The sequence below is a fragment of the Dipodomys spectabilis genome, unplaced genomic scaffold (assembly GCF_019054845.1).
Source record: "Dipodomys spectabilis isolate Male_0828 unplaced genomic scaffold, ASM1905484v1 ptg000241l, whole genome shotgun sequence".
Taxonomy (NCBI): Eukaryota; Metazoa; Chordata; class Mammalia; order Rodentia; family Heteromyidae; genus Dipodomys; species Dipodomys spectabilis.
This window is the reverse complement of record NW_024870918.1, coordinates 5,543,456-5,569,002: the sequence shown is the minus strand read 5'-3', so window position 1 is coordinate 5,569,002 and position 25,547 is coordinate 5,543,456. Positions and strand designations below refer to the sequence as shown.

Here is a 25,547-nt window from a genome sequence, read left to right as displayed (position 1 = left end):
CTTATAACAAATATATGACAAAAAGATGATTATTTTAAAATTAATTTTTAGAATATAGTCAAGACTTACCTTAGTTCATTCAGAGATCTGGAAGGTGCTTTGTCTGCATATGAAATCCTGGGAGCCATAACAGCATTTACTCTTAGTTTTTTATTGTCACGAACCTGAGTGTATGGGAAAGCCAAGATTATTTTCATTATTATACACTTGCAATAAAAGTAATTTGTAAAGTTGCCATTTTGCTACCGGCATTCATGGGATAAGAAATTTGAATACTTGATATTTGATTAGGAGAAAATTTTACTGTGATGTTATTGTAGCAGTTATATACTTTTACAAAGAGACAATTTCTTCCCCCCCTCTCCCCCCTCTTTTGTTTGGAAATGATCTTGCTAGATAATTCAGCCTAGCTATAAACTTGTGATCCTCCACACATGGCAAGAGTCCCTTTTTTATTTTTAAGAGGTAAGTGTTGAAATTTGAGATTTACTTCAAAATAATACAAAAGGGAAAAGAATATTTTCATTAAGAGCAGATTTTCTTGTATTGGGCTAACTTGTCTAAAAATGATTATAAGCTCTGGGCAAAAAATTTTAACTATCACGAGAAGGCACTAGAGAAATAGAAGCTGGAGTGTACCTGACATCTAGAAGCAAGAGGACAGCATGAGAAATAGAAGCTGGAGGTAACTGACATCTAGAAGCAGAGGACAGCATCAGGTGAGTGAGATTTGTGTTTATGTGGCTTATGGTTTGAGGGAATTTCCCAATTTGCAGTATGGGAACAGAAATGGAATTCAGGTAGAAAGCTGCAAGCTTCTGGCTCACAGGATGTTATTTGTGGAAACAATAATGGCTATACTGATGATAAATTCTTAGAAGGTGTTACAAAATGAAAAGCCTCAAAAATTTGTATATAAATTTGTTTCATTTTTCTAATTTGGGGAGGGAAAGGGAAATAACAAAATGCTAAAATAAGGATACAGGTGGACCCATTGTAGCAATGAGATATACAAGACACTATGTTGAAAAAGAACTTTATAACTTGAGGGAGGTTAGGGGGGTGGGAGAGGGGAAGGGATGGAATGGTAGCAGAAAAACAAAGGAGGGGTAACAGTGCTTGGCAGGAAAGGTATTCATTATCTTACTCATGTAACTGTAACCTCTGTACAGTATCTTTACAATAAAAATATATATTAATAAAAATTATGTTTAAATTCTTAAGTGATCTATAAGCTATAAAGGTATTGACAAATTCGAGGTGGAAATATGTGAAAACAGAAAGCTGAAAAACACTGAATGGAAACTTCAGTTGGTAACCAATATACAGGATATAGATTGAGTCCAGCTGAGTTAACTGTCTGCTTGTCTCTTTAAAGTGAGTATGTCTTGACAATTATCTACAATTTCATGTACAATAAAAAGAATTAGGGCTGGGAAGGTGGCTCAGTGGTAGAGCGCTTGCCTTGCATGCATGAAGCCCTGGGTTCGATTCCTCAGCACCACATAAGCAAAAAGAAAGCCAGAAGTGGAGCTGTGGCTCGAGTGGTAGAGCGCTAGCCTTGAGCTGAAGAGCTGAAGAGCTGAGGGACCGCGCCCAGGCCCAGAGTTCAGGCCCCAGACCGGACCAAAAAAAAAGAATTACTATGTATAAGAAAAAAATGATATTATACATAGTTAAGAGAAACTAACTTCATATGAACTCAAAGGCTGGAATTAGAAAATAACAACTTTAAAGCAGCATACATACATACATGCAAGAAAACTATCATCATGATGAACAGATGACAAATTTTAGCAGATTAAAATAAAATTAAATTGAAATCTAGAACTGAATTATGCAGTGCCTTAAATAAAATACTCACTGACAGGCTTAGTGGTGAAAGATTAAACATTAAATAGACAATATTTTGAAATACTTTATTTGAAATACTTTATATATTGAAATACTTTATTTTGAAATACTTGATTTATTATATTGAAATACTTTATCTAGATAAACTAGATAAATTAGATAAACTAGAAAAACTGCTTGAATGCAAATATACTGCCAAATTTGTAACATAATAATGCAAAGACACTCAAGACCTGGACATTCTCACTGATAAGTTCCATAATACAGCATGGAAGCAATAATGCCAAAACTCAACAAAAGGTAGAAGAAACACCCTTTCCAGTTCTGATACAATGTAAGGTATTTGGTACAGGATATGCTGGCCATTTCCAAACAGAAATTATCTAATTACATATTGCTGCGCATGCTTCAATGTTCTTACAGACAGATAAAAAGACCTACAGAATGAGAAGTCTTTGCCATCTATATGTCAGACAATGGCCAGATAACCATAAAACACAGAGCTCTAAATCCTCAAAGAACCAACAACTCAATTAATAAATGGGCAAATGAGCTAAACAGACTTAGAAGTAAAAATAGGCAATAAATACATGAAGAACTTTTCCACACGTCTGGTCATAAATGAAATGCAATTCAAAACATTAAGATTCCATCTTATCCCAATTAGAATACAAACAACAGATGCTGTTTGTGGGAACAGATCCAGATGTGGGGAAAAGGAACTCTAATGAACTACAGGTGGAAATGTAAACTTGCTCAGTCAGTCTGGGAAGCAGTTTGGAAATTCCCCAAAAACAAAACTCTATGATTTAGCAATACCACTCTTGGGCATTTATCCAAAAGAATATACAAATCAGAATACAATAAAGCCACTTGCACAACCATGTTCATTGCTGCACTATTCATACTAGCCAAGGTACAGAAAGAGCCCAAATGCCCTTCAACGGAAAAAATAACTCAAGAAAATGTGGTTTACATATACAATGGAATTTTACTTATCCATTAGTAAGAATCATGTAACACATCTGCAAAGAAATGGATAGACCTGTAAAAAATTATTTTAAGTGAAGTCAGGTCCAAAAAGATAAAGGATATTTGTTGTCTCTCAGATGTAAAAGCTAGATCCAATTCATATATATATACAAATACACACACCTGAGGTTGTAAGTAAATGTACACAAATGTATTAATCGAAGTACAGTATTTAAAGGCAAGAATTCAAATGGTGTTATTTCTTAGAAGAACTTAACTGTGTATCAGGTATCAGGAAACTGGAATTCAAAAGGGAAGAAGTCAAAAGGTAGAGGGATAGACGAATGAAGAGGGGAAGGAAATGGGGAAAATCCAGTCATAATATTTAATGCATATCCAATGAAACTAGGAAAATTGAGTGGAAGAGTTGGTTTGGTTAGAATGACCAAGAGGTGACCTTGTACTTATAAACTGATTTGTTGAATGGTAAACTGTTTGTAAAACTACTTAAAGATAATAAAAACAAAACTTAAAATTAGTGCTAAAATTAAGTGCCATATGAACCAATGTGTATGTTGGTTAGTACTTGCCTCTCTGAGGAAAATCTCCATATCCTCTTGACTTTCAAAAACAAAGGCTCTCAAGTCATTAGATGGAATGTGATTTTCAACATATTTGGCATTTTTATTATCTTTCATATTGATCTAAAACAACAAAGAATTAAAAATAAGTTGATTTCATGAAGTCCACTAATTGTAAGAATGCTACATTGTTCTTATATTTATTTACTAAATTAAGTTTAATACATAAGAAAGACAAAAAAAGAATGACATGGTACTGAGGGGTCATTTCCAGACATCCATTTGAATTTGCTACAAATAAAATTAAATAAGAGCTAAGATTTGAATTACCTGAGTAAAAAAGAATACAGTATGTATATACTAATTTTTCTAAGATAAACATTCCATGAATTCTGCAAAGATCTGCGGTGCATTTTTTTGAAAAAAAAAAGTCTAGCAAAAGTAGTCACTTTGGCTAAGTTTTAAATCTATGTATCTATATCTAAAATATTATTAATATGGTTTTTCATTTTTTTATGACATAGCCAAACGAATCATTTTACATTTCAGATGAAAATGATCTTATTACATCAAGGCCATACTTTGTTAAAGTATTTGCCGAATATAATTTCATCTATTCTTGATCACAATTATCAATGAGTCACCAAATACTTTGTTTCATGTTCAAAATCCTTACAAATCATCCCTTCTCCCCTTAGGTTCTGGTATCAAGGACTGAACTCAGTGTCTTATACTCTGCTTGTTGCTCAATGGCTGGCACTTTACCCTTCAGATAAATCTCCAGCTAGTTAATTGGCAATATACTACTTGAACTTTTCTGCCCAGGATTGCTTCAAACTGTGATCTTCAGGTCTCAGCCTAATGAGTAGTTGAGATTACAGGTGTGAGCCCACTTGCATCCAACAAAATGCCCCCCTTTTTTAAAGAGCAGATAATTTTCTTTCTTTTTTTTGGGTCTGGTCATGGGGCTTGAACTCTGGGCCTGAGTGCTGTCCCTCAGCTCTTCAGCTCAAGGCTAGTGCTCTACCACTTGAGCCATAGCACCACTTCCAGCTTTTTTATTTTCTGCTTATGTGGTGCTGAGGAATCGAACCCAGGGCCTAAAGCATACAAAGCAAGCACTCTACCACTGAGCCGCCTTCCCAGACCTCAACATTTTTATTTAAAGTAGTTTTCTACCTTTTCAGCAAGTTTTTATCTAATATTTTCTATAATCTAAGAACCAGTCAAGCATTCTAATTTTATGCATGATTTTTGTATACTAAACTATCAGTGTCATGTTTCTTTCTAGAAAAAAGTTCACAGGTTTGTGACAATCATTAGCTTCAATAATCAACACTTATTTTAAAAGCTCATATATGGATTCTTTTTTTTTTTTTTTGGGTCCGGTTGTGGGGCCTGAACTCTGGGCCTGGGCACTGTCCCTCAGCTCTTCAGCTCAAGGCTAGTGCTCTACCACTTGAGCCACAGCACCACTTCCGGCTTTTTCTTTTTGCTTATGTGGTACTGAGGAACTGAACCCAGGGCCTCAGGCATGCAAGGCAAGCGCTCTACCACTGAGCCACCTTCCCAGCCCTCATATATGGATTCTTATGTCAAGACATCATTAAGTTCAATAATGAAAAACCAAGTGTTAACAGGACTAAGAATTCTTTTTTTTTTTTTTTTTGTCGGTTGTGGGGTCTGAACTTGGGCCTGGGTGCTGTCCCTCAGCTCTTCAACTCAAGGCTAGCGCTCTACCACTTGAGCCTCAGCCCCACTTCTGGCTTTTTCTGTTTATGTGGTGCTGAGGAATCAAACCCAGGGCCTCATGCATACAAGGCAAGCATTCTACCACTGAGCCACCTTCCCAGCCCAACTAAGAATTTTTAAAACAACAAAAATCTACAATGATCATAGTGGTAAAACTACCTAGATGAATGAAGTATCTCACCGTAAGCATTATGGGCTCACAGACTCTTTGTCTAAATTTATCTCTATTATTTCTCAGCCACAGAACAGCATCATATGTATCCCGGAATCTCTGTCTCAGTTTATCTTCCTTTTGATGCATAAGGTTATCAAAACGTGTAATATGGCCATCCACATCTAGAATCAAAACAAAACATTATTTCTTCAAAAATGTCTATCAGTGAGACAATCTATTAAAATAGTATAGAGGAATATCCTGGATCAGAGGTTTATAAACACCATGCAGCAAGTAGTTAGTAAAAGAAAAAGTCTGGCCTGGATAAATGATTCCAACTCCTAACACCTGAGATAAAAGATCTTCAAGTTATCAGAAAAATACAACAGATCACCAATGAAAAGAATGAGAAAAACACTAGCTTTCCTATCAGAAGATAATGGCAATAGGCTTTCAATATTCTTAAGGAAAAATTACTTTCAACCTAGCACTGTATATAAAATAAAATTAAGGGCTGGGAAGGTGGCTCAGTGGTAGAGCGCTTGTCTTGCATGCATGAGGCCCTGGGTTCAATTCCTCAGCACCACATAAGCAGAAAAAAAAAAGTCGCTGTGGCTCAAGCGGTAGAGTGCTAGTCTTGAGCTGAAGAGCTGAGGGACAGCACCCAGGCCGAGTTCAGGACCATGACTGGACCCCCCCACCCCAAAAAAATTAAAATTAAATAAAATTAAGAGAAGTATATAATGAATTAAAAATACTCTCAGTGATATAAAGACATTCAAATTGATCCCTGTCTCTTTTTAGGTCTTCTGAATAGGTATAAAAGAGGAAGATAACATGGAATTCAGAAATAGGTAGATTTATTCAATGGAGGTGTGAGAAAAATCTCAGATGACAACTATGCTAGTAGGCCTAGATAGCAAGCCAGAAGGAAGGTAAAAGGCCAAGAATTCAAGAGAAAGTGTAGTAATTGTTTGTTTTCCACCAAAAAAAATAAAAGCCAATTCAAATGGTGGGGCTAATAGTGGTCTAATCAACTCATAGAAGACAAAAATTAATTATGATTCTCAGTAAAATACAGATGCTTTCAGCCTTGAAAACATAAAAACTAGAGGATGAAGTACTGAAGTACTGTACTAGTATCTTAGCTTACAAAATACATAAGTACTGGCAATTTTTGTTTTTTTTGGGTCCGGTTGTGGGGCCTGAACTCTGGGCCTGGGCGCTGTCCCTCAGCTCTTCAGCTCAAGGCTAGCGCTCTACCACTTGAGCCACAGCGCCACTTCCGGCTTTTTTCTTTTTGCTTATGTGGTGCTGGGGAATCAAACCCAGGGCCTCAGGCATGCAAGGCAAGCGCTCTACCACTGAGCCACCTTCCCAGCCCCAGTACTGGTAATTGTTAAATGGCACTCTCTAAAGGAGGATACTCTTAGAAGAAGAGCAAAACATCTATGTGCATCTGATCACATAAAATAGTACTTTTCAAAATGAACTCCAGGAAAAGGAAACAAGAGGTTTTTTCTTTTTCTTTTTTTTGTCTTGTTCATTTATCTGTCTTCGTGAGGCACAGAAATGGAGAAACAAAAAGTGAACTTTTCTCTAGTGGTACTCACTAGATACTATGTGGAAAATGAACTATACAACTTGTGGGTGGGGATGGAGGGTAAATCTGAGAGAGAACAACAAGAGGAGGGGTGACAGTGTCCAAAAAGAAATGTACTCTTTACCTGACTTATGTAACTGCAGTACTTTTGTACATCATCTTTATAACAATAAAAACATTAAATAAAAAAGGCACTCTTGGGCTGGAAATGTAGCTTAGTGGTAGAGTGCTTGCCTAGCATGCATGAAGCACTGGGTTTGATTCCTCAGTACCATATAAACAGAAATGACTGGAAGTGGCACTGTGGCTTAAGTGGTACAGTGCTAGCCTTGAGCAAACGAAGCTCAGGGACAGTCTCTAGGCCCTGAGTTCAAGCCCCAGCACTGGCAAAACAACAAAAACAAAAAATAACAACAACAAAAGACCCTCTGGGCTGGGAAGGTGGCTCAGTGGTAGAGCGCTTGCCTTGCATGCCTGAGACCCTGGGTTCGATTCCTTAGCACCACATAAGCAAAAAGAAAAAAGCCGGAAGTGGCCCTGTGGCTCAAGTGGTAAAGCACTAGCCTTGAGCTGAAGAGCTGAGGGACAGCGCCCAGGCCCAGAGTTCAGGCCCCACAACCGGACCCCTCCCCCCACACACCCCCTGCAAAAAAAAAAAAAAAGAAAGAAAAGAGGACAACTTATTAAAAACCAAAAAAACCCTCTTTCTGTCTCTCTCTGTTATAGATGTAATATGCTACATTAATGTAATAGTTTGAGGAATTATAATGAGAATGGGTATTTATTGAAAAGATAAAATGTAAGATCTAAGATAAAACTACTTACGTCAAGGAGCAAAACTACAGCACTTGAAGGCTAAGAGGAGCAACTTAAAATTTGATTTGAGCAGTGCTGAGCATTTTTAGTGAATTAACTGGACATAAGTTAGTGGCAAATCAGCACAACTGACAAAGTAAGACACAAAGTAAACATAGATGAATATCAGGAAGAAGCCATTAATAGAGATAGCTTCATTTTATAAACATGTCTTCACTCTAAGAAAACTTACTCTGTTTCTCCTTCTCTAGAGTCTCTCTCTCTCTTCGTTTATCAATAATCTCGCCTTCACATAATCCCTTTTCATCCTGAATTCGTCTCAAATCATTTGTAATGGCATCAATTTGAGGCTGAAGATTCTCACAATTTTCAGCAGTCTTTAATTCATTTTGCAAATCCTCTATCATTTTTCGGGCATTGCTTATTCTCCTCTGTAGATCATGCTCTGCATTTTGTTTTACTATTAACTCCTGTTGAAGATCTTCAATCTAATTAAAAAAAAAACAAAAACCAGGAAGGAGATTGAGATTACGTGTCTTTTGTAGTAATATTGTTTTTAAAATGCAAGAGACTGGGGATGTTGCTCTGTGGAAGAGCACTGCCTAACATGCACAAAGCCCTGGGAAATATCACAACTACAACAACCAAAGAAGTCAAAGATAAGAAAGAGAAAAAGAAAAGAATAGAGCATGGTTATTTCACTGATTAAAATATATTCTGTTATAATTAGACTAGAAGATTACTAATCTTAATTTTGTTGTTTTATTTATATTAGTGAACACATAATTTCAAACAATAGCAGTTAGTAATATAGTTAACATTTATTAAATATTTCCTGAATAAATAAGGTATAAAGCCAAATGGATTTCTAAATATGTAGAAATATCACATACAACCAAAGTTAAAACAAATAACATGGGGGCTGGGAAAGTGGCTCAGTGGTAGAGTGCTTGCCTTGCATGCATGATGCCTTGGGTTCGACTCCTCAGCACCACACAAGCAGAAAAAGCTGGAAGTGGCTCTGTGGCACAAATAGAGTGCCAGCCTTGAGCTGAAGAGCTGAGGGGCAGTGCCCAGGCCCAGAGTTCAGGCCCCATGACTGACAAACAAATAAACAAAATATTAAAAAAAAAACAAATAACATGGTATGTGTTTCAATGAATAACAGAGTATGAAAAACAAAAATAATTATGTCTAATTAAACTTTTCTTTCAAAAAATTATTTTCTATCAATACTTGAAGCTTATATGTTGAGATATGAATATATGAATCATCAATCTTTACATGTACCCAGAAACAGGTGGCTCACATTCATAATGATAGCTATGTGGAAGGGTAATGGTTCAAAGCTAATTTGGGCAAAAAATTTGTAACATCTCATCTTACCCTACAGCAGTGCTCAGTGGAGACAATGCCTGTCCTCTCAGTCACTCAGGTGGCTGAGATCAGAAGGTTCAAGTAATAGCCAGCCTAAAAAACATTTTCCAGCTACTTCGGTGGCTGAGATCTGAGGATCAAGGGTCAAGGCCAGTCTGGGCAGGAAAGTCTGTGAGACTCTTATCTGCAGTTAACAACCAGAAAACCAGAAGTGGTGCGATGGCTCTAAGTGGTATAGTGCTAACCTTGAGCAAAAGAGCAGAGACAGCACCCAGGCCCCATGTTCAAGCACCATGGCTGATCAGGAAAAAAAAAAAAAATTCCAGATCCCATTTCAACAGACAAAAGGGAAAACTCTTGGAAGTGGCACTATGGTTCAAGTGGTAGAGTGTTCGCCTTAAGCTGAAGGGCACAGAGACAGCACCCAGGCCCAGAGTTCAAGCACCAAGACCGACCAAAAAAAAGAAGGGAAGACTCTAAAAAAGGGTTCTATGTCAAGTGGTAGAGTACTAGCCTAGCAAACACAAAGTCCTGAGTTCAAATTTCATAGCTACCCCCTCAAATTTAAACTTTTTGTTTTATAATCAATAAATTAGTTGCCATCTGATGTCAATGGAGGTTTTTTAAAAAATCAAAACCAGTTACCCATAATGGGATTAAGATTTGCTTTAACACCACATACATGTATACCTATATGCAAAATTTATTTTTATTGGCTGGGAAGGTGGCTCAGTGGTAATGCATGTATGAGGCCCTGGTTTCAATTCCTCAGTACCACATAAGCAGAAAAAGTGGTGCTGTGGTTCAAGTGGTAGAGTGTTAGCCTTGAGCTGAAGAGCTGAGGGACAGCACCCAGGCCCAGAGTTCAGGCCCCATGACCAACAAAATAAATAAATAAATATTTTTAAAAAATATTTTAAAATTTTGCATTAAATGAAGGTAACACATTAATCTGTTCATCAGCTTGCTTTATTTCTAGGTAAAATTTATTCCCTCCTCTTCCTCATTATAAAGGTTATATTATTTTAAAAGTATGGAAAAGACAGACTTAAAACAAAAATTACTTAAATGTCCTAAAACTTTTACATTTTAATGCTTACCTGTATCTACTAACAGAACATACTTCGTAAACAAGTCTAAAAGTATACTAACCCTTTTACCCAAGTAGTTTCTTGCTAACCTTTCCTAGGTTCTTGCAAAACAAAAATTTAAAACTGGAATTATGTCTTGTTACACAAACATGTATTTTTATCCTATTCTTTATTGGAATTTATAGTAGTATAAAATTTCCTTTTTAAAAATTCATCTCTAGCACAATCAAGATAATAAACATATACCAAAATTCTCCTATAACAAACACATAGAAAAATAATTTGAAAAAATTAAGATGTGTATCTTTCACTTAAAAATTAACAATGATCAATGTCCCTGAAAGCAGAAATACACAAGTCACAGTTCTCAGGAAGCCCACAAGTCCAAGCCATTCAGGAGAACAAATGAGCATGTTATTGACACAAAGAAAAAAGAAATCTCTAATAAATACATTAAAAAGTCCATAGAAAGGGGCAAGATATTTTGCATTCTTTTTTTGTTGCTGTTGGTCATAGGGCTTGAACTCTGGGCCTGAGTGCTGTCTCTTAGCTCTTCAGCTCAAGGCTAGCGCTCTACCACTTAGGCTACAGTGCCATTTCCGTTTTCTGGTGGTTTATTGGAGATAAGAATTTCACAGACTTTTCTGCCTGGTGTGGCTTTGAACCGAGATCCTCAGATCTCATGACAGATGTGAGCCACCTGCGCCCACCTAGATATTTTGCATTCTTAAGCACAGTAACGACCACTAAGCTAAGGGAAATCAATGCCAAAGTATATGTACTGAAAGAGTATCACTGACTTCCACGCTCTTTTTTTTTTTTTTTCTTAATTTTGGTTCTAACTTTTCTCAACTCTAATTCCATGAGCCCTTCTCATCCCAAGACACTACCATTAAAAATTATGTTAGTCTCACCATGACTACTACCTATGTTTAGTTTGACAACAGTTAAGTTTAAATTTTATATATGTCCCATCTTTGGAAGCACACTATTGCCATGCTGCTCTATATTTTCAATTTCTCTGAATGACCTTCTGACTCCAATTGAAACCTGGCTATTTCTGGAAGACATTTTCCCTAGAGCCCTAACAAGAAGTGATTTGCCATACTTCACTATTTTAGGACTCGGGGCTAAAGTACTCTCATCATTGTCTTGTTTAACTAAGCCTCACTCTAGTTCCTTTGAAGATTATGGGATCCTATTTTGCCACCCATTCATTATCCTTGTTCACTCTATTCATATGCTGGTAATTTGGGCAACTTGATTCACTATCTTCAACTACCCAAAATAAAAGTGTACTCCTATACAAAAAGCTACATGAGAAAAACTCACAGCAGCTTTCCTAATAATAACTCTAAATTAGAAAAACCTAAAAGTCCATTAAGGGCAGCTTACAAATGTATCCTAGCTACACAGGAGGCTGAGATCTGGAGGACAGCGATTTGAAGCTGGTGTAGGCAGAAAACCTGACTAGACTCCAGCTCCAAAAATGAGCAAAAAGCAGGGCTGAATTGTAATTCTAAGTATATGGAACACTCCCCACCACCTCCACCAATCTTAATAAATTATACTATTAAAAATGTACATAAGAATAAAACTCAAATCAATAATTAAGTTCTACCTCAAGAACTTTGGAAAAAGAAAATAAAACCACATCAAACAAAAGAAAGAAAACAATAAAATCACAAATAGCTCAATGAAACAGAGAGCGGCAAAACAGAAAAGTTTTGAAACTGAGAAAACTGAAACTGGTAAAAACAATGAAACAAAGAGCTAGCTTCATGAAAAAAATATTAATACAATTTAACAAATCTCTAACAAAAATGACAAAAGAGGAAGAGGTAAAGAAACAACTTTCTAATAGGACGGAACAGTGATATATTATTACAGGGTTTATACTTACTGATAAATAAAATAATTTATACACAAGCTGGTGGGGTTGCTCAAGCCTGTCCTAGCTACTTAGGAGGCAGAAATCAGGGATTATTCCAGGCTAGTGTTTTGTTTTGTTGTTTTTTTTAGCTGACAATGGGGCTTTAATGTAGGGACCGTTATTTGTAACCTCAAGTAAAATAGAAAATGGAAAAACATACACCAAACTTGAGCTACAGCTCTATCTCTGGCTTTCTGCTCCCTAATTGAAGATAACAGTATCACAGAATTTTCTGAACTAGCTTTGATTTGGGAACTCAGATCTCAGTCTCCCAAGTAGCTAAGTTTCCAGGCATGAGTGACTGAGGCTCCATCTCAATGATTGTTGTGTGAGTCTTTCATCCTCAGAGACACAGGGATGCACAAGTAGGAAGATCACAGCCTAGGCCAGCCTGGACATAAAGACCCAATCCCAAAGTTACCAAAGCAAAAAGAGGCTGCAGGTGTAGTTCAAGTGCTAGAGTACCTCTCTTGCAAGTATAAAACCCTGTGTTCAATTTTAATATTCCCCAAATAATAACAACAAAAAACTGTACCTACATAAATCTGACTACGTGGACAAAATGACCCTGACAACTTCCTTCCTACATTAAGATCAAGGTCTCATGTTTTCTAAGCAAGCACTCTATTCATTCACATCTCGAGTCAAAATGAATAAATTTTGTACAAAACACAAACTAGTTATGAAATACTAGTATGCTAGTATGAAATACTTTATTTGAATAATCATAAAGAAAGCTACTAAGAAAGCTAAACTTGTGATTTAAAAATTTTCCCAAAAGAAATTCTAGGCCTGGTTTCACTTTAAGAATTATACAAAATGTTTGAAGAAGAAATTAATACCAATCCCATACAATCTCTTCCAGAAGATAACGAAGAGGCACTATTTTCCAATTCACTTTATGAAATCAGTTATTATCCTAATCCTAAAAGCACACGTAAGGAAATGGAGCCATGGCTTAAATGGTAGAGTGCTACCCTTGGGCAGAAAAGTTCAAGGACAGCACCTCGGGCCTAAGTTCAAGCCCCAGAACATACACAAAACCAGCACACACACAAAGCAAACACAGTACAAAAAGGAAACTACGGAAGAATATCCCTCATAGAGACACAAAAAACCTCTAATAAAATGTTGGCAAATAGAATTTACTTGCATGATGAAAAGAATCACACATTTATATACTTCAACCAAGTAGAATTTATTTCAGGGACGTAAGGTTGATACTAAAAATAGATCAATCAATATAATCCATCCTATCAATAGGCTAAAGAAAAAAAAACTACATAGTCATTCAATAGAGGTAAAGAACATTTGATAAATGTGAACACTCATCTATAATAATTCTCAGAAACATTAATATGTACAGGAACTTCCTGAATAAAAAGCATCTGTAAAATACCCAACACTAACATGTTTAGTGATGCTTTGCCTAATGAATGCTTTCTCTTAAGATCTAGAACAAGGGTAGGATGTCTGTATTTACCATTCTTATTCTGTTGTAATGCTGGAAGTTCTGGCCAGTTCAGTAAGGCAAGAAAAGGAAACCAAACACATACAGATCAGAAAGGAAAAAACATGTCTACCCTTATTTGTATATAACACGTAGAAAACCTCACAGAATCTATGGAGGGGGCAATTTTTACTGTCAAAGGTTTTAATGTAACACAACAACAAAGGATTTATAGGCTGCAAACTACAAATAGTGATGAAAGAAATCAAAATCTAAATAAATGGAGACATACCGTGTTGATAGATTGGAAGACTCAACATAGTAAAAATTTCAATTCTCCCCAAAGGTTTAATGCAATTCCTATTAAAATCCCAGCAACATCTTTCTGTAGACATAGAAAACATTTGGATTTCATCAGGAATAGTGAAATAGGAACTCTTAAAATCCTTTCCTTCTTAAAAACAACAAACCATGACAAAAATGGCCAAAATTGACTCTTTATAATTGATTGTTTGCAGGAATCATGGACATGTTCATGGAAGAAAAATGGCTGAGTCCTAATAAAAACAGAAAGCGTAATTGCTTTCTGAACATCTCTTATTCCCAAAGTCCTCTTTCCCATTTCTGTGGTAGCCTTGAAAAGAAAGAACTTACAACCACAGTGAAAACTAGCAGCTTAGCAACAACTGGAAAAATACGAACAATAGATTCTTTAGGAGCTTCATTTTTGTCAGGCTTGGTCATCCCTTTACTTGTAGGGCCTATGTTAAGAGAACTGAACTAAATTGAACTGTAGGACAACTACTTAAGGTTAGAGAATCAGAGCTGTATGAAGAAATAACTACAAATCATATCCATGACTTCCAGTGAGGCAACAGAACTATGTAAGAACAATATTTTATATTATTGATATTATGGTGATGTTAATCTGTACTATATTGGTATAAATTAATATTGAATTAGAGGTAGGAGGTATGGTTCAAGCAGTAGAAAGCCAGAGACATGGAGTTCAAATCCAGTACCAAAAAAAAGAAAAGACAAAAAAGAATCAAACAAACGTGGATACTAGTAAGAGGGAGTTGGGCTAATGGAGGTAAAAGAGAGTAAGAGTTTGGGATATTGTAAAAATAGATTAGCAGCAACTAATGGAACCTCTTGGAATCATGTTACAAAGAGGGGAGAGATGCTAGGCAAAGTGATGGGAGCACTGATGGAATACTTCCCAAACACGTGGAACTATCACAACTAACTCATCCCATGTACGCCCTGTGCCTGCTAATAACAAAATAAGTAAAGAGAAAACGTAGCATTTTTTTAAGAGACACAAGAGCAGCATGTGCCAGACCTTAAGTTAAACTCCAGTGCCACAAAAAGGGGGAAAATTCTAAAACATTTAGCAAAGTGTGGTGCTGTCTACCTTTAAGGCAAACACAGGAGGCTAAAGCAGTAAGATCAGGAATTTGAGATCATCACAGTGAGACTTTGTCTCAAAATAAAGATAAATTAAAAAAAAATTTAAATCCAGAAAATATATATTAACATGAAGGAAATAATAAAGAATACATCTTAGCAAGATGGTACATATAAAAGCTACGTTATCAGCAACTAGAGTAATTGTAAATGCATTAAATACTCTAGTTTAAAAAATAGCCAGGAACTCATGTCTATGTAATCCTAACTACTCAGGAAGCTGAAGATCTGAGGATCATGGTTTGAAGCCAGCCTGGGTAGGAAAAGGAGCTGCAGCTCAAATGATACAATCCTAGCTTTGAGCACAAAAACTCCGGGACATAACCCAGGCACTGAGTTCAAACCCCAGGACGGGCACCCCCCAAAACAACAACAACAAAAAAAAAAACTCCCCAACATTTTCCAACTATCTAATGTTTACTAGACACATTTTAAATCTAGTCACAGAAGTTTAAAACACAAGTCAAAATACATAGTCAAAACAGAACTTTTCTTTTTTTCTTCTAGTAATCCTTTTACAGTAAAAGGCATACTCTTAATCAACTGTAAAACCAAAAAGCTAGTTATCATTTTGTGTGTGTGTGTGGGTGGGTAGGTGTTGGTCCTAGGACTTGAACTCAGGACCTGGATGCTGTCCCTAAGCACTTTTTTATTCAAGGCTAGTGTTCAACAACTTGAGCCACAGCTCTACTTCCAGCTCTTCTTGTTTGGTGGTTCACTGGAGATAAAGTCTTATAGACATTACTGTGATCCTCAGATCTCAGCCACCTGAGTAGCTAGTATTACAAGTGTGAACTACCAGTGCCTGATCCTCAGCAGGATCCTCAGCCCGGGTAGGAAAGTCTGTAAAACCACCAGAAAACCAGAAGTGGTGCTGTAGCCCAAGCGGTAGAGTGCTCGCCTTGAGCTGAAGAACGCAGGGACAATGCCCAAGCCCAGAGTTCAAGCCTCACAACTGACAAAAAAAAAAAAAAAGAAGAAATACATGCCAGGCACCAGTGACTCATGCGTGTAATCCTTGCTTCTCAGGAGGCTGAGATCTAAGGAACTCCGTTCAAAGCCAGCCCAGGCAAGAAAGTCCATGAGACTCTTAACTCTAACTACTAGAAAACTGAAAGTTGCACTGTGGCTCAAGTGGTAGAGCATTAGCCTTGAGCAAAAAAGCCAAGGGAAAGCACACAGGCCCTGAGTTCAAGCCCCAGACCTATAAAAAAACAAAAACAAAAACAAAAACCAGAATACAATACTGTTCCTCCCCAGATTAGAAACTTTCAAAGTCTTTTCATGGTTTCTCAGTACATTTAAAATCAAATTCAAATTTCTTTTATTTTTTCCATTATACTGATTTACCTACTGATCTATCCCTACTTCTCAGAGGTTACTTCTTAGGAGCAATACTGACCCAATAAGACCGAGGCAAGACTACGTAAATGCTGACAAAAAACAATTTTTAACTTAAAATTCTGTATCTGGTTATATTAACATTACGAAGTGGAGATGAGATCTTTACAGACACACCAAGATTTTAAAAATCTACCACTATAGATCTTCTATTACATCTACAAGAGATATAATCTAACAAAGAAAAAAATAAAAGAATCCCCTATACCTCTTTAAAAGAAATTAAGCAACCTGATCAAATAAACCACTAAAACATATGCACAAAGTTTACATAAATGACATCAGTTAAAAAAAGATAACATTTTAAGTAATAACTTAAACTACTTTAGGTATTAACATAGAAGAGGAAATACAAATATGCTAGAGATTTTTGTCTTAATCAAATAAAGCATAAAAATACAAACTTCTAATTTTCATTAAATCTGTCATTTATAATTGTTAGAATTAGGTCTGGGAATGTGGCTTAACAGTAGAGTGTTTGCCTCACATGCATGAAGCCCTGGGTTTGATTCCTCAGTACCACATATGCAGAAAAGGCTAGAACTGGTTCTGTTGCTAGCCTTGAGCAAAAGCAGCTCAGGGACAGTGCTCAGGCCCAGAGTTCAAGTCCCAGGGCAGGCCCAAGGAAAAAAAAAATTAAACTTATAAGCAATAGTAAGAATAGACCCACAATATATAACACCTAAAGATGGAATAAGAAAGCTTAGATGAACAACAGAAAGCAGAAAAGAGATTAAAAGAAATCAAACAAAAATTGTTGGTAGGAAAAACGTGCTTATTTTACTAACAGAATGTTAGTTTTTGTTTTGAAAATTCAAAATAAAAGCCAGATAACAGACAAAGCAAAGAAAAGTTCTACGTAGAAACACAAAACAAAGCTTTGGGTGAAGCACAGTGATACATGCCTGCAATCCCAGTTACTTGGGAAACTGTGCCAGAAAGGATCATAAGCTGAGGCCAGACCTGTAAGTTACGGGCTGAGGTATAAACTCAGTGATAAAATGCTTGCCTAGAATGTGAAAAGCTCCTTAGTACTATAAAACAAACAAAACCAATAAAGCTGTTGGGTTTAATGGCTCATGCCTATAATGCTAACTACTAGGGAAGGTGAAGTTAGGAGGACTGTGGTTTGAAGCCAGCCACGGTTTATTAGACTACATTTTAAACAAGTTGGGTGCTGTGATAGACATTTTTCATTCCAGTTATTTGGGAAACATAAACAGGAGGATCATGCCTAAGCTAGTCTGAACACAAAGCAAGGCACTATTAAATAAATAAATAAATGAAAAATGGGTTGGAACGTGACTGAGGTAATAGAGCACCTAAGTCCAAAGCTTCAGTATAGCCAAAGCAAATAAAGCAGGACCTCCCCCAATTTTTGAAATCTAGGTAGCAAAACCTAATATACTTACAAGGAAACCCAAAATAGTCCACACTTACACGAGATCTTGACAGTTGGTTAAAAAAGAAAAAAGTAAAGCACCTGAGAAATAGTAAATCTGTTCTACCATCTATCTATCTAGCTATCTTTGTGTGTATATATGTGTATGTATAATCTCTAAACCCAAAGACAGAAGCTTCTTTTCAAATATATGTACAAAAGCCAAATATTCAATAAAACTCCTAGATGTCTCAAAAAAAAAATCCCAAAGCCATAAAAGCTACATTTATTGATTATAAAGTAGTAAATTCAAAGTTCTATATGTGAGGTTAAACCAAAAGACAGCTTAAAATTCTGTATCTATACTTTAGAGGCAGAGCTCTGAGGTAAAATATATGCCTAACATGATGAGATTCCAGGTTCTCCAGCACACTAAAAGATGTTTTCTTTGTATTGTTATAGCAATACAATTTTACCTATAGAAATTTAAAAACCAAGAATTTCTCTAAATAACCATAACTGAATGAAATGAATATTAAGAAAACCTTATCAGCACAGGTGAGAGATAGCCATGTGAGTAACTCTGAGACATTTTCCCCAATTATCTTCTGCACAACTACTAGGAAATCTCAAGTTTCCCATACAGAGTAAAATGAAAAACAGAGAATGAAGAGGACCCAGGGCAGTTCTTAAGTGATCATCTGATCTGTTGTCCTGACCAGAAAACAAAAGCTAGAAAGAATTAAGGTAATAAAACTTCAGCAAAAGTCTTACATTTTTATCTTTCTTTTCAATAAGTTCTTGCTTTTGTTTGCATTTTTGTGATGTCTCCTTAATGTTTGTTGCCTGTAAGATTGAATCAGAGGGAAAAGTTAGTTAATAAAACTGTGAGTTAAACTTACAATACTGTGCTTTTTCACCTTTTATTTCAAAACAAATTCATAAATATCATCAAAAATACTAATAGTATTGAAAATCTACAAAATTTTATTCTCACTGATACTGAAAACAGCTGAAATAGCCAGTCATGGTATCTATAATCCTAATTACATAGGAGGCAGATAAGTGGAGGGCCATGGTTTGAGGCCAGTCTGAGCATAAAATACTACATTCAACAAAAGGCCAGGCTGGGCAGCTTATGCCTGTCATCCCAGCTACATGGGGGAGAACAAACAGGAAGATCACAATCTAGGCTATCTACAAAATCTGATTTCAGAAATAACCTGCTGGCACAAGTGGTTCTTGCCTGTAATTCTAGCTACTCAGCAGGCTGAGATCTGAGAATCTCAGTTTGAAGCTAGCACATTTAATAAGACTCTATCTCCAATTAATCATCAAAAATGTGGAGGTATGGCTCAAGAGATAGAGAACAAAAAAGCTCAGGAACAGTGCCTCAGGACTAGCACCAAACAAAACAAACAGAAAAACTATACAGCCAGGCACTGGTAGTTCAAGTCTGTAATTCTAGCTACTAAGGATGCTAAGACCTGGAGGATCTCATTACAAACCCAGTCCAGGCAGGAGAGCACAAAAGAGTCCATCTTCAATAGGCTGGAGGAATGGCTCAAGTGGTAGAGCACTAGTCAAACAAGTCAAGTTCAACTCGCAGTACAAGAAAAAAACAAAACCAAAATATATATATATAGTAGTACAAAAATGGCTCGAAGAGTAGCTCAAGAGTAGAGAACCTATGTGCCTATGAAGCATGAGACCTTAATTCAAACTCTAATACTAGCAAAAAAAAAGCATACATACATACATACACATACATATATATATATATATATACATACATTATATATATAGATATATATAATAGATATTCTTCAAAAAGCTAAAGTACCCCAAACTATGTAGATTTCTTTCTTTCTTTTTTTTTTGGTCAGTCATGGGGCTTGAACTCTAGGCTTGGGTACTGTCCTCCCTCAGCTCTTCAGCTCAAGGCGAGCGCTCTACCACTTGAGCCACAGCACCACTTTTGGTTTTTCTGGTGGTTTAGTGGATATAAGAGTCTCAAGGACTTTCCTGCCTACACTGGCTTTGAACCATGATTCTCAGATGTCAGCCTCCTGAGTAGCTAGGATTACAGGTGTGAGCCCACCGGCACCTAGCTACTATGTGGATTTCTAATGAACAAATTAAATTCATAGATATTTAACTAGTAACTAGATTTATCTAGGTAACAATATCTATTAATCCCTTCTTGCTCTAAAACATAAAATGATCAATAGTAATTTTCTTTTAGAATCAAGTCCAACCAAATCCTAAAATCCTATTTATTGTCTTAGATTTGATGGAAACTCTTTCTACCTACTTTAACTAGTGTAGAATCTTAAGGTATAGTGGAGTTTTTCTGACATAGTAATGGGCAAAGTCAAAACTAGTCACTCTTTTCCTCTGTTACAAACTTTACATTCCTAAAAATGGCCTTTTTTGCTCAGTAAGCATGTTCAATGTTTGTAGTTAAGAAAAGTATCTGGTATTATAGCTCAAAAAAAAAAATCAATCTTCTGATTTATAGGCTCCCTCAAAAGGAAAAGCACAATCTTATCTTTAGATAAATAAGTTCCAAAAAACTAGGGTATACTTTTCCAAACAGAAGTTAAAACTTAGTGTTTAACTCTGTATACTGAATGATCCTTTACTAAACTGGTAGTCTTAAAATTAGTAACAAAAACGCTAAAGATATACGTACATATGAGGATAAAACTGACGAATTTATGCTAAAGGTTCTTCCAAGTAGAGATCAGTCTCTTGACTTCTTTGTATCTATTTGTCTCCAAAATCTCACATAAAATTTGGATCAATTTATATTGTATTACACAGTAGCTCGCCGTTACCCAAGATATTACTTTCTTTGGTTTTAACCTCAGTTAAAAAACAATAAATAGGGGACAGGGAATTTAGCACAGCGGAAGAGCACTTGCCTCACAAGTGCAAGACCCTTCTGTCCTTACTGCTGCAAAAACCCTAAGCAAAAACAAAACCAAGTAAACATAAAATTCTATGATCAAACAATGTATAAGTAAGTTTTAAACGTGTACTGTTCTGATAACAGTATTAAATATCAAGCTATCCTGTTCTGTCCTGACATTATTCCTATGGCCAGCATATCCACGTTGTATATGCTACCCTACCCACTAACTGAGCAATCATCTCACTTACCAGATTGACAGATGATCTGACAGGTATTGTAGTGCTCTGTTCCAAAAACTCGTATTATTTTATTATTATTAATGACTCCAAAAAGTTAAGAGTAGTCATACTAGCAATTCTGATATGGCAAAGAAATATGAAAAACTGCTGGTCTACTTCACATAAGGAATATTCAAACTTTGATTCAGTGCTATCTACAGTTTCAGATATCTACTAGGGAATATATTACCCTCAAACAAGAAGAGACTATTTATATTCTGCAAGCAGGAACTTAAACCACTCTGAAACAATCTGTGACCACAAAATCCCTCCTGAAGATTGAAAGTCACAACCATAAACAATATTAAATTATACTTTAAAAAATCAGTAGTGACTTGATTATTTAAGAAACAATCCAAAAAGATGTATAATTATAAAACAGAATACTACATTCACAAAAGAACTCTATTTTTCTAATAATACCATTATGTACCATTACATTTTTCTGTTTTCTTAGAATTTCTATAAAGTAGCAGTATTTCAAGAGTAACAAGTTCTCAAAAACACTATAGCATTACGAGTTAAAGAACTGAGGGAATAAAAGACATAAAATGAATCCTACAATGTATTTTGAAAGTCAAATATTCTTTGTGCTAGCTAAAATCTCGGTAATCCAAAATTGAACAAGAGTACCTTTCCTTTGATTAGAGCCTCCATATTATGACGTTCCCTTTCGATTTCTTGAATTCGATTTGTGATAGGAATCTGCCCTTCTTTAAGTTTTCTGACTTCTTCCTTCACTTGATCACGGGCTAGTTTTACTCCTTCATATTCCTGACGAACATTTTCATATTCCTTGAAATAGAAGGAAATGCGCTAAATCCTTAGATTAACATGTATGTAAAATCAATATACAAACACTAAAAAGAGATTTTTTTTCTTTAATTTCTCAATAAGGAAGTGAACCCTTAATTATAAAAGGAAAAACCTGAAAAAGGAAAATGGGTCAAAAGGAAGGCAAGCCAAGTATGGTGGCTATGTATTGTAATCCTAGCTACTTGGGAGGGAGGAGATCAGGGGGGATTGTGGTTCAAGGCAAGTCTAGGCATAAAAGTTCTTGACATTCTATCTCACTAAATGGCTGGGTGCACCAGTGTATGACTATCATCCATAGCAACATAAGCAAATACAAATAGGAGGATCCTAGCCCAGGCCAGACAAGCACCAATGATTACAACTCATAATTTTAGCTACTCAGGAGGCTAAGATCTAGAGGATCATTGTTCAAAGACAGAATAGGCAGAAAAATCTGAGAAACCTGGCCTCCAAAATCAACCAGCAAAAAGCCTGTCTAGATATGTGATTTAAGCGGTAGAGATCTATGAAAATAAGCAAGCCAGGTAAACTCAAGGCCCTGAGTCATTCTGACTTGCTAGTTCAAACTAGCAAGAAGAAACAAGAAAAAAGAAAAGAACTAAGGCATAAGGGGATCAGAGGTATGGCTTCAGTGATAGAGCCACCTGCCTTGCAAATATGAAGCCTGGAATTCAAACTCCAGTACCACCAAAGAAGAAAAAAAACAACAACAAAGAAATAGCATATAATAAGAGTGAACATATTTAAAGGAAAGAGAACACAGAGTACATTTAAAAAGTAAAAATTAAAAAGACTGAAATCAATCTTTAAAAAGACCTGAAAACTTCAAAATGTAAAATTAAGATACCTTAAATATAACCTTGGAGACAATAAAATTTTTCATGTATATTTTGTTTTGCCTGTTACATAATGTACTGAAGGCATTCAATGTTTTCCCCAGACTGTAGTCTTAGGTAGTAAAATATAAGACACAATAAATAGAACGCAATATAGTCAGGAAACAGATGAAACACAGACTAGAGTTAAGATGCTTCAGCTATATTTGTAGCTAACTTTAATATAAGCAGCATATTTTTAGTAAATTCTTAAGTGACCTGACTCAGCACATGCAAGAGATCTAATTTTTGTAAATGTATAAACATTTTTAGGTCATTAATACTGAAAGAAAAAAGCAAAAGAATTTCTTGTTTAGTTAGAAAAATTTAGGAGAATTAAGAACACTGACTGAACTCTTGCACAAACTAGCATTCATGTGTATAATGAGTAAATAAATTTTATTTTAACAAAGTAAAAGTGTAAAAGAAGCAACTAATAAGAACAGTAACTAGTACCTTCTTAGTAAGTATTCTGCTAAGGATTCACATATTTTTTGCCTCTAATAACTAAAACTTACCACCCATGGTCTTTTTGCCTCAAGCATCTCAATTAAATCTAAATGTCGCTTACGTTCATAGAACCTTTCCACATCTTGTTTGTATCTTTCGTTTCTCTGAACCATTTTCTCTAGGTATTCAGTTTTCTCTTTGCATGAGGTCTAAAACAAATTTGTTGAACAATTAGTTTAACTGAAAAAGACAACAGATTGAATCTTCTCTAAAAATAAAACAATACTAACAGAATTCTACATTATGTAAAAATAACATTCATGTGCAAGTTCTGATTGAGGTTCTAAAATTAATCAGCCAGGTAGCTGTATGGAAACTGTCACATCTCTAAGCCTGGACTCTTGCCTTAAAGATAAGAGATACCTGCTTCATCCAATTCAGAGGTAGAAGCAATCTGCTTAACACAGGTGTGTTTTCCTTGAATGAAATCCTTGGGGTACGAAGTGTTTTTGATTTTGGAATTTGTCAGATTTTTGGAATATGTGCAAGTTACCAACTGAATATCTGTAATATGAAAAATACAAAATGCTCTAAATCTGAACCTTTTCAAGTACCTATGTGGCATTCAAAAATAATTCAGATTTGGAGCATTTCAGACTTTTATTAGGAGTGCCCAAACTAAGCTATAATAATATGAGAACTAGTTGTTATGAAAACCTTGATTTTTTTAAGCATCAAAATGACATGACAAAACTAAAATTTACCCTTTCATTGAGAATTGAAAAGTACTCTGGTGTACACCAGAACCTAGTAGAATTGTTTGTTTTCTTTAGAGGATAGCAGATAATTTAGGCAAATGTTTCAGATGCAAGTATTAGACTAATATAGAAAAGGTAAGAGAATCAAAGGAGGCTCTCAGAGGATAAAATGATTATATAAAGCTCAAAACAACTTTAGTTGTTTACTCTAAGTTAGTACATAAAATCAGTATTTTATTGCAATGAAACTTATTACTAAATATAGACAATTATACTTTAAGAGAGAGCTTTTGTTTAATTTTTTTTTACTATGAAAGTATACTGATTTATTTTAGATGCAGATATGCAATTAGTTACATTGAATAAAATAGCTCTATAAATGATATGCAAAAAGGGCATTTTAATTTATACATTTGTTAAAGGTGAAAATAAAAACACAGCAACTAGGCAAATAATTCTTTTATAATGTCTACCTTCATGTAACTGAAAAAACACACTAAGAGAATGGCTCAACAGAAGTGATAAATATTACCTAACCTTTAATGGTTACTATAAATGTTTAAGTCTGACAGAATGACAAAACAATAATGCCTGTGACAAAAAAATACTGCAACTGGTTCCTTTAAAACTCAGTAACAAAGGAAAAACTGTCCTTAGTATCGTACTGCTGAAATAGTCAAGTTTTTCAAACTTAACATTATCACTTGCTGAAGTCAGCAGCACACACACACACACAAATTTCACAGATTCGAACTCAATGAAAGTTAAAATATACTCACTCTTCCACATGTTGAGACACAAACATCAACAAGAGACAACAAAAAGGAGTTTCTTATTTGTAAATACCTCCAGTTGTTTTTCCTTCTCCCTGAAGTTTTTGAGTTCACAGTGATACCTGTGCATTTCTGGAGGACCAATTGACTTCTCAGTAGCTTCAAGGAGTTCAATTTTGCTGAGTTTAGCAAATTCTCCAACTTTGTCCTAGAGCATAAAATTTATATATTACATATTAGCAATGATTACAGTTTATAAATCACATCTTTAAAATGTATTGCAATAGTTAAGATCAATCTTATTTTTTTAAAAATTCCAAAATGTGAATCTTTGTTTCTCTTTTATTCTTTAGTCTTTAACAGACAAATCTAGTATTGACTATCCTTTTGAAAACCTTTAGAAATAACCTACATTAATATTTCCAGGTAGAAGTGTTTATATATATATATATATATATATATATACAATAAAAAATATATAGTATAACAGGGCACAGGCCTAAAATCCTAGCTACTGAGGAGGCTGAGGTCTAAGAATTGGGATCAAAGGCAGCCCAGGCAAAAGCTGAGAAATATCTTCAATTAACCAACAAAAAGCCAGAAGGAGAAGTGTGGCTCAAGTGGTAGAGCACCAACCATGATTGAAAATGCTGAACCAGAGTGTGAGGCCCCGAGCTTAAGCCCCAGTATCAGGAAAAAAAGAAAGAGGTATTCAAAACATATTTAAAAGGTATCTACTATAATACTTGACATACATTTTCAGGATTTTTACAGGTTTAACAAAAATATTGAAACATAAGATTTCTGAAGGTCTATGTATTTTTGAAGGTATATTACCAAGTGTG

General features: G+C 35.4%; 1 protein-coding gene across 2 annotated transcripts in view; it reads right to left on the bottom strand.

Annotated features, from left to right (window-relative positions):
* The window catches only part of Smc5 (structural maintenance of chromosomes 5), an 80,404-nt gene that overhangs the window by 31,238 nt on the left and 23,619 nt on the right, over window positions 1–25,547 (bottom strand). For both annotated transcript variants that reach the window (XM_042699347.1, XM_042699348.1), the window contains exons 5-12: window positions 24,776–24,910; window positions 23,240–23,380; window positions 21,664–21,825; window positions 18,610–18,681; window positions 7,965–8,220; window positions 5,341–5,495; window positions 3,417–3,530; window positions 70–164 (exon numbers count right to left, since the gene is read on the bottom strand). In XM_042699347.1, the coding sequence (XP_042555281.1) occupies window positions 70–164; window positions 3,417–3,530; window positions 5,341–5,495; window positions 7,965–8,220; window positions 18,610–18,681; window positions 21,664–21,825; window positions 23,240–23,380; window positions 24,776–24,910 (1,130 nt within the window). The remainder of the gene's footprint in view (window positions 1–69; window positions 165–3,416; window positions 3,531–5,340; window positions 5,496–7,964; window positions 8,221–18,609; window positions 18,682–21,663; window positions 21,826–23,239; window positions 23,381–24,775; window positions 24,911–25,547) is intronic.